This window comes from Blennius ocellaris (assembly GCF_963422515.1).
Source record: "Blennius ocellaris genome assembly, contig: SCAFFOLD_203, whole genome shotgun sequence".
NCBI classification, from domain to species: Eukaryota; Metazoa; Chordata; class Actinopteri; order Blenniiformes; family Blenniidae; genus Blennius; species Blennius ocellaris.
The window spans coordinates 37,818-47,410 of record NW_027662234.1 but is presented as its reverse complement, the minus strand read 5'-3'; the positions used below and the strand labels follow the sequence as shown (position 1 = coordinate 47,410).

At 44.1% G+C, this 9,593-nt stretch overlaps 1 protein-coding gene across 1 annotated transcript; it reads left to right on the top strand.

Moving 5' to 3' along the window:
• Positions 1-8,180: 8,180 nt before the first annotated feature.
• On the top strand, positions 8,181-8,867 carry LOC308148035 (gamma-crystallin M3-like; the record flags this gene model as incomplete). The annotated part of the gene is made up of 3 exons (XM_080521448.1): positions 8,181-8,195; positions 8,270-8,512; positions 8,595-8,867. 3 exons carry the CDS (start codon positions 8,181-8,183, stop codon positions 8,865-8,867), a joined length of 531 nt encoding a protein of 176 aa, XP_080377574.1.
• Positions 8,868-9,593: the final 726 nt, after the last annotated feature.

Genomic DNA, 9,593 nt, shown 5'->3' with positions numbered 1-9,593 from the left:
GATTCTGTACCCGACTGAAATAAACGTGTCCCTTTGTAAACTGTGGTGTCGGACCTCATTGACCTTGCAGGCAGTTCCGTCCAGGAGCGTTGGTGCCCCTGGTAATCCACGTCAAAACCTTCCGGCACGTTCAAAAGCAAAATAAAAACACTCCTTTGTTACGCAAGAGATTCTAGAGACAGAAACATTCCAGTGTTTACTGGAGGAAGTGTAAACTAGGATTTCTTCCTCTCATTAGCGGAACATCCATGAGTCCAGTACTTGAAGGTTTATGAGCACATACATGCACAATGGTCACATGTCACTGAGGACCAATGGCAGGACCTGTGATGGACCCTACCTCTGCTACAGTGTGCACTAAGCCCCCCACCCAGATATGCACTTATGTATATTATCTATTGATCTACTTTGATTAGGTTCTTAACTGAACCTTTCATCTCCAGTGGTTCCTCTAGGGGGCGCTACACTGCTGGTGGGGGATTCCCTGCGGGTGGGGCCGTCCCCTGGGTGTCCCTGGCTGGTCCCACACGTATGTGGTGGGTTTGACTGGTCTGCCCTGAGGGGGGGTCTGTGGGGCGGCGCCCCCTGTGGTGAGGGGCTCCACCACCCCCAGTGTGGACGGTCCAAAATGTGTCCCTTTCCTCCCCTTAGTCCTCGGTGTCCTCCATGTCTTCATATCGCCTTAGTCCTCGGTGTCCTCCATGTCTTCATATCACCTTAGTCCTCGGTGTCCTCCATGTCTTCATATCACCTTAGTCCTCGGTGTCCTCCATGTCTTCATATCACCTTAGTCCTCGGTGTCCTCCATGTCTTCATATCACCTTAGTCCTCGGTGTCCTCCATGTCTTCATGTCACCTTAGTCCTCGGTGTCCTCCATGTCTTCATGTCACCTTAGTCCTCAGTGTCCTCCATGTCTTCATGTCACCTTAGTCCTCAGTGTCCTCCATGTCTTCATGTCACCTTAGTCCTCGGTGTCCTCCATGTCTTCATGTCACCTTAGTCCTCGGTGTCCTCCATGTCTTCACATCACCTTAGTCCTCAGTGTCCTCCATGTCTTCATATCACCTTAATCCTCAGTGTCCTCCATGTCTTCATATCACCTTAGTCCTCAGTGTCCTCCATGTCTTCATGTCACCTTAGTCCTCAGTGTCCTCCATGTCTTCACATCACCTTAGTCCTCGGTGTCCTCCATGTCTTCATATCACCTTAGTCCTCAGTGTCCTCCATGTCTTCATATCACCTTAGTCCTCGGTGTCCTCCATGTCTTCATGTCACCTTAGTCCTCGGTGTCCTCCATGTCTTCATGTCACCTTAGTCCTCAGTGTCCTCCATGTCTTCATGTCACCTTAGTCCTCAGTGTCCTCCATGTCTTCATGTCACCTTAGTCCTCGGTGTCCTCCATGTCTTCATGTCACCTTAGTCCTCGGTGTCCTCCATGTCTTCACATCACCTTAGTCCTCAGTGTCCTCCATGTCTTCATATCACCTTAATCCTCAGTGTCCTCCATGTCTTCATATCACCTTAGTCCTCAGTGTCCTCCATGTCTTCATGTCACCTTAGTCCTCAGTGTCCTCCATGTCTTCACATCACCTTAGTCCTCGGTGTCCTCCATGTCTTCATATCACCTTAGTCCTCAGTGTCCTCCATGTCTTCACATCACCTTAGTCCTCAGTGTCCTCCATGTCTTCATATCACCTTAGTCCTCAGTGTCCTCCATGTCTTCATGTCACCTTAGTCCTCAGTGTCCTCCATGTCTTCACATCACCTTAGTCCTCAGTGTCCTACATGTCTTCATATCACCTTAGTCCTCAGTGTCCTCCATGTCTTCATGTCACCTTAGTCCTCGGTGTCCTCCATGTCTTCATGTCACCTTAGTCCTCCATGTCTTCACATCACCTTAGTTCTCAGTGTCCTCCATGTCTTCACATCACCTTAGTCCTCAGTGTCCTCCATGTCTTCTCTTATGTGTGTTGTTTCTTAATTATGTTCTATATCTTTTAAATGATGTTCAGCACTTTGTCTTGTCTTGTTGTATAAATAAAGTTGATTGAAACACTGATAGCTGTATGGAGATGTATTGTTGTGGTACAACCACAGTGTATACAACACGAACACGTGTATTGTTGTGGTACAACCACAGTGTATACAACACGAACACGTGTATTGTTGTGGTACAACCACAGTGTATACAACACGAACACGTGTATTGTCTTGGTACAACCACAGTGTATACAACACGAACACGTGTATTGTTGTGGTACAACCACAGTGTATACAACACGAACACGTGTATTGTCTTGGTACAACCACAGTGTATACAACACGAACACGTGTATTGTCTTGGTACAACCACAGTGTATACAACAGGAACACGTGTATTGTCTTGGTACAACCACAGTGTATACAACACGAACACGTGATACGTTCATTCAGCAGGACCGTCTGTCCGTCCTAAGTCTTTGCAGTCTCTACAAATGTCTCTCTCTTTCTTGGACTGAGGAAAATCCAGCTGTTTTGGAACCAGACGGCCTTACAGAGCAAGGTTCCCTCAGAGCCTCTACAATAAGGGTCCTGCAGGACCTCGGACCAGAGACCCAATAGGAGACCAACAGTGGTGGACACATGATGAGCAGACGATGGACGTTCCTTCTCACTGTGGACGTTACTTCTCACTGTGGACGTTACTTCTTACTGTGGACTTTACTTCTTACTGTGGACTTTACTTCTCACTGTGGACTTTACTTCTCACTGTGGACTTTACTTCTCACTGTGGACGTTACTTCTTACTGTGGACTTTACTTCTCACTGTGGACGTTACTTCTCACTGTGGACGTTACTTCTTACTGTGGACTTTACTTCTTACTGTGGACTTTACTTCTTACTGTGGACGTTACTTCTTACTGTGGACGTTACTTCTTACTGTGGACTTTACTTCTTACTGTGGACTTTACTTCTTACTGTGGACTTTACTTCTTACTGTGGACTTTACTTCTTACTGTGGACGTTACTTCTTACTGTGGCCGTTACTTCTCACTGTGGACTTTACTTCTCACTGTGGACGTTACTTCTTACTGTGGACTTTACTTCTCACTGTGGACGTTACTTCTTACTGTGGACGTTACTTCTCACTGTGGACGTTACTTCTCACTGTGGACGTTACTTCTCACTGTGGACGTTACTTCTTACTGTGGACTTTACTTCTCACTGTGGACGTTACTTCTTACTGTGGACGTTATTTCTTACTGTGGACTTTACTTCTTACTGTGGACTTTACTTCTCACTGTGGACGTTACTTCTCACTGTGGACGTTACTTCTTACTGTGGACTTTACTTCTCACTGTGGACGTTACTTCTTACTGTGGACTTTACTTCTCACTGTGGACGTTACTTCTTACTGTGGACGTTACTTCTTACTGTGGACTTTACTTCTCACTGTGGACGTTACTTCTTACTGTGGACGTTACTTCTTACTGTGGACGTTACTTCTCACTGTGGACGTTACTTCTCACTGTGGACGTTACTTCTCACTGTGGACGTTACTTCTTACTGTGGACTTTACTTCTCACTGTGGACGTTACTTCTTACTGTGGACTTTACTTCTCACTGTGGACGTTACTTCTTACTGTGGACTTTACTTCTTACTGTGGACTTTACTTCTTACTGTGGACGTTACTTCTCACTGTGGACGTTACTTCTTACTGTGGACTTTACTTCTCACTGTGGACGTTACTTCTTACTGTGGACGTTACTTCTCACTGTGGACGTTACTTCTCACTGTGGACGTTACTTCTCACTGTGGACGTTACTTCTTACTGTGGACTTTACTTCTCACTGTGGACGTTACTTCTTACTGTGGACGTTATTTCTTACTGTGGACTTTACTTCTTACTGTGGACTTTACTTCTCACTGTGGACGTTACTTCTTACTGTGGACTTTACTTCTTACTGTGGACGTTACTTCTTACTGTGGACTTTACTTCTTACTGTGGACTTTACTTCTTACTGTGGACTTTACTTCTTACTGTGGACGTTACGTCTTACTGTGGACTTTACTTCTTACTGTGGACGTTACTTCTTACTGTGGACTTTACTTCTTACTGTGGACTTTACTTCTTACTGTGGACTTTACTTCTTACTGTGGACGTTACTTCTTACTGTGGACTTTACTTCTTACTGTGGACGTTACTTCTTACTGTGGACGTTACTTCTTACTGTGGACTTTACTTCTTACTGTGGACTTTACTTCTCACTGTGGACTTTACTTCTTACTGTGGACTTTACTTCTCACTGTGGACGTTACTTCTCACTGTGGACGTTACTTCTTACTGTGGACTTTACTTCTCACTGTGGACTTTACTTCTTACTGTGGACGTTACTTCTCACTGTGGACGTTACTTCTCACTGTGGACGTTACTTCTCACTGTGGACGTTACTTCTTACTGTGGACTTTACTTCTCACTGTGGACGTTACTTCTTACTGTGGACGTTATTTCTTACTGTGGACTTTACTTCTTACTGTGGACTTTACTTCTCACTGTGGACGTTACTTCTCACTGTGGACGTTACTTCTCACTGTGGACGTTACTTCTTACTGTGGACTTTACTTCTCACTGTGGACTTTACTTCTCACTGTGGACTTTACTTCTTACTGTGGACGTTACTTCTTACTGTGGACTTTACTTCTCACTGTGGACTTTACTTCTTACTGTGGACGTTACTTCTTACTGTGGACGTTACTTCTCACTGTGGACGTTACTTCTTACTGTGGACTTTACTTCTCACTGTGGACTTTACTTCTCACTGTGGACTTTACTTCTTACTGTGGACTTTACTTCTCACTGTGGACGTTACTTCTCACTGTGGACGTTACTTCTTACTGTGGACTTTACTTCTCACTGTGGACGTTACTTCTTACTGTGGACTTTACTTCTCACTGTGGACGTTACTTCTTACTGTGGACGTTACTTCTTACTGTGGACTTTACTTCTCACTGTGGACGTTACTTCTTACTGTGGACGTTACTTCTTACTGTGGACGTTACTTCTCACTGTGGACGTTACTTCTCACTGTGGACGTTACTTCTCACTGTGGACGTTACTTCTTACTGTGGACTTTACTTCTCACTGTGGACGTTACTTCTTACTGTGGACGTTATTTCTTACTGTGGACTTTACTTCTCACTGTGGACTTTACTTCTCACTGTGGACGTTACTTCTTACTGTGGACTTTACTTCTTACTGTGGACGTTACTTCTTACTGTGGACTTTACTTCTTACTGTGGACTTTACTTCTTACTGTGGACTTTACTTCTTACTGTGGACGTTACTTCTTACTGTGGACTTTACTTCTTACTGTGGACGTTACTTCTTACTGTGGACTTTACTTCTTACTGTGGACTTTACTTCTTACTGTGGACTTTACTTCTTACTGTGGACTTTACTTCTTACTGTGGACGTTACTTCTTACTGTGGACTTTACTTCTTACTGTGGACGTTACTTCTTACTGTGGACGTTACTTCTTACTGTTGACTTTACTTCTTACTGTGGACTTTACTTCTCACTGTGGACTTTACTTCTTACTGTGGACTTTACTTCTCACTGTGGACGTTACTTCTCACTGTGGACGTTACTTCTTACTGTGGACTTTACTTCTCACTGTGGACTTTACTTCTTACTGTGGACGTTACTTCTCACTGTGGACGTTACTTCTCACTGTGGACGTTACTTCTCACTGTGGACGTTACTTCTTACTGTGGACTTTACTTCTCACTGTGGACGTTACTTCTTACTGTGGACGTTATTTCTTACTGTGGACTTTACTTCTTACTGTGGACTTTACTTCTCACTGTGGACGTTACTTCTCACTGTGGACGTTACTTCTCACTGTGGACGTTACTTCTTACTGTGGACTTTACTTCTCACTGTGGACTTTACTTCTCACTGTGGACTTTACTTCTTACTGTGGACGTTACTTCTTACTGTGGACGTTACTTCTCACTGTGGACGTTACTTCTTACTGTGGACTTTACTTCTCACTGTGGACTTTACTTCTCACTGTGGACTTTACTTCTTACTGTGGACTTTACTTCTCACTGTGGACGTTACTGCTGCCAAACCAAAGGGCCTGTGGACCAGAACCAGCTTCTAGACCCTCCAGTCGGCCTCAGAACCACCAAGTTGAGGTTCTATGGTTTATAGGAGGGTTTGTTTACATTTCACTGTAGTTTTGTTTACATTTCACTGTAGTTTTCACCAGAATCGCTTCATTAAAATGGACTTTCTGTTGAGGTTGTCATCATTTTCAGGACTAATTGTTGATCTTGTAAAGTTATAGACAGTTTCGTCACGTATACTACGACAACAAAGAAAAACTTTCACGTGCAGCTTTAAAGATTATTTTAGCATTATTTGACCAGTTCAGCCTCTCAAGATGAAACTGGACTATATGTGGTCCCTGAAGTAAAATTTGATTTTATATTTATTGTGTATACCTCTTTGTATATATTATATCCATGTATATATATATTAAATACATCTTTATATTGGTGCAGTTATGAGCTTTTCAATAAGTTGTTTCTTCCATAAAGTACTATTTGGTGTTTGATTTGTTCAATATCAACTAGTCCTACAACTTAATTATATCTAATTAATTATATAATTATATATATTAGTATTTAGTAGTCACCAGTGTAGTATTTAGTTGTGTACAATGCATTATGCAGCATTTAAGCGTTATTTTTTCCAAATTGCCCCGGTGTTTGTTGGGGGCTGATAAACAATTAATTGTTTTACCCCCCCCCCCCCCCCCCCCCCGCCAGGCCTCACACGGGGCACCATTAGGTTGGAATTTACGTTTGATCATTGGCATTAAATTACTGTAAGTAATAAATTACTGTAAGTCAATTCAAATGAATATTTTCCAGTTCATATTTCTTTTAATAATTTGTTCACCTTGAGTCATTAATCAATTACTTTAGGAATTGTTAATGAGTAAATGACAGTTTACTAAAATGTTTCAAAAATTACTTCCAACGATGGAAGTAATTACTTTCAGTAATCTACTATTTACAGTAATTGAATGCAAATGACCAAATTTGCAACATGATGAGAAAAGTATGTAAAATAATCTGAAGTACATTTAGAGTTGATCTTTTTAAACCTTGTAGAACAACACGGAATATGTTCTTTAAAAAATAAATCGTTGTTGTTAAGTTAACATCAGAGTCCAAATCAACTTTATTTTCTGTAAAGAGCACTTTCATTATTCCTGCAACCAGAAACAGTTGATTAAGGATTATCTCAAGCTTTATTGTGAAAGGGTTCTGAGAACAGTTAAGAAAGAGACAAATGAATGTGCTTTAGATGTAAGTTGCATCAGTTCTCTTATTTTGGCACAAAACACCAGCTGGTGGACAAACACATTATTTAATTGTGTTTCGCTGCCGTCGGTATGAAGTATTGCGTGAGGAGTGGAGGCGGTTTGTATCAACAATCAGCACAATGTACTTTTTAAAAATGTCCAATATCACGCATCGCGACTGTAAACCAGAGTAATGAACATGATCTGTTCACAAATCCACCTTGTGTGAAAGCCTGATGGATGATCGTGTCAACGTTCATCAACACGTCGTCTTTATACGTAAACTTTGACCCACAACACTTCAAGAAGTAGGGCTAGCACACAGCTGCTGTTCTCACAAGGCCACCTGAATGGTCTACAGTAGGACCATGTGAAGACCCGGGTCTGACCGTGCGCTAACGTCTATGAGCTGATGAGTGGACATTGTCATGTTTGTGGTCCAAACAGCTGAGCGGAGACAGTAGCGTCCTGTTGTCGGCAGACAAAAGGACACCGGTGTCTGTAAATTGTTCTCTTACCTATGACGGGGCCATGCAGCGGCTTTTGAAAGGCGTCTGTTGTCTGTTGCTCTGCATTGTTGCTCATTGTGCAGCCGCTCCTATGGAAAAAGCCATTCGAAAGTCTTCTAGGGGATCCAGCCTCACAGAGCCGGGACAAACGCCCCTCGGCACTCTATAGGCCTCTATACCATGTTGCTGGCTCAGGGCTTTGCACAAAGGCCGCCGCAGACGCTTTTGGGTTTGTTCAGGTATAAAAGTGACGCGAACCACCAGGAGTAGCATCAGTGTCACAGTTCTCTGAAGAACCAACACCGCCACCATGACCATGGGCAGGGTAGGCCTCACCTCGCCAGCTCTCCTCTCTAGCAGTTCCTGAGGTTCGTCTTCACGCTACCTTCTGTGTTTCAGATCATCTTCTACGAGGACAGGAACTTCCAGGGCCGCTCCTATGAGACCAGCAGCGACTGCTCCGACATGTCGTCCTACCTGAGCAGGTGCCAGTCCTGCAGGGTGGAGAGCGGCTGCTTCATGGTCTACGACCGCCCCAACTTCCAGGGCAACCAGTACCTCATGAGGAGGGGCGAGTACGCCGACTACATGAGCATGATGGGCATGAGGGACTGCATCAGGTCCTGCAGGATGATCCCCATGGTAGGAACCGGCTCCCCCTGGCCCCCAGAGCAGGTCCGAACCCCGTCCGTCCCCAAATAACGTCCCCCGTCTCCGTCCACAGCACCGAGGACAGTTCAGGATGAGGATCTACGAGAGGGAGAACTTCGGCGGCCAGATGAACGAGCTGATGGACGACTGCGACAACATCATGGACCGCTACCGCATGTCGGACTGCATGTCCTGCAACGTGATGGACGGCCACTGGCTGATGTACGAGCAGCCCCAGTACAGAGGCAGGATGATGTACCTGAGGCCCGGGGAGTACCGCAGCTTCAGGGAGATGGGCATGAGCGGCATGAGGTTCATGAGCATGAAGCGCATCACCGACATGTGAACACCGTCGGCCAGGAATGAATAAAACTGTTAAAACCAAAATGTTCCTGTCGGTTGAGTAAATGTGTGACTGGGAACGTGAGAACACCTCAGACCAGAGAAATACTTCATCCTGACGTCCAAATAAGCACTGAGGAGAACCGCCTCTTTAAAGGAGATTCATTGATCAGCATCAGTGGAACAGACGTCAGGAACCACAGGGAACACCAGAGTGTTTCTGGTCCATCACAAAGTACAGAAGTGACATAAACTCAGTAGAAAAAACAAACGACGAACATCAGGAAAACATGTTCGTATTATTTCATGTTTCCGTGAGAGAAAGAAAAGTAGTTTTCCAAAAAGTCAAACTTTCTCTGGGTTTGTGAATCACAGTACTTTATAGAACCAAATCAAAACCACAATGAATTAAAGCTGCTAACAAACCTTCAACGACTCCTCGCTACTTGCAGAACTCTGAGAACGTCTGTTGGCGTCCGTCTGTCACCTGAAGAACCGTTGGTCAGTCAGAACAAGACCTAAAGTCAGAACAAGACCTAAAGTACCGTTGGTCAGTCAGAACAAGACCTAAAGTCAGAACAAGACCTAAAGAACCGTTGGTCAGTCAGAACAAGACCTAAAGTCAGAACAAGACCTAAAGTACCGTTGGTCAGTCAGAACAAGACCTAAAGTCAGAACAAGACCTAAAGAACCGTTGGTCAGTCAGAACAAGACCTAAAGAACTGTTGGT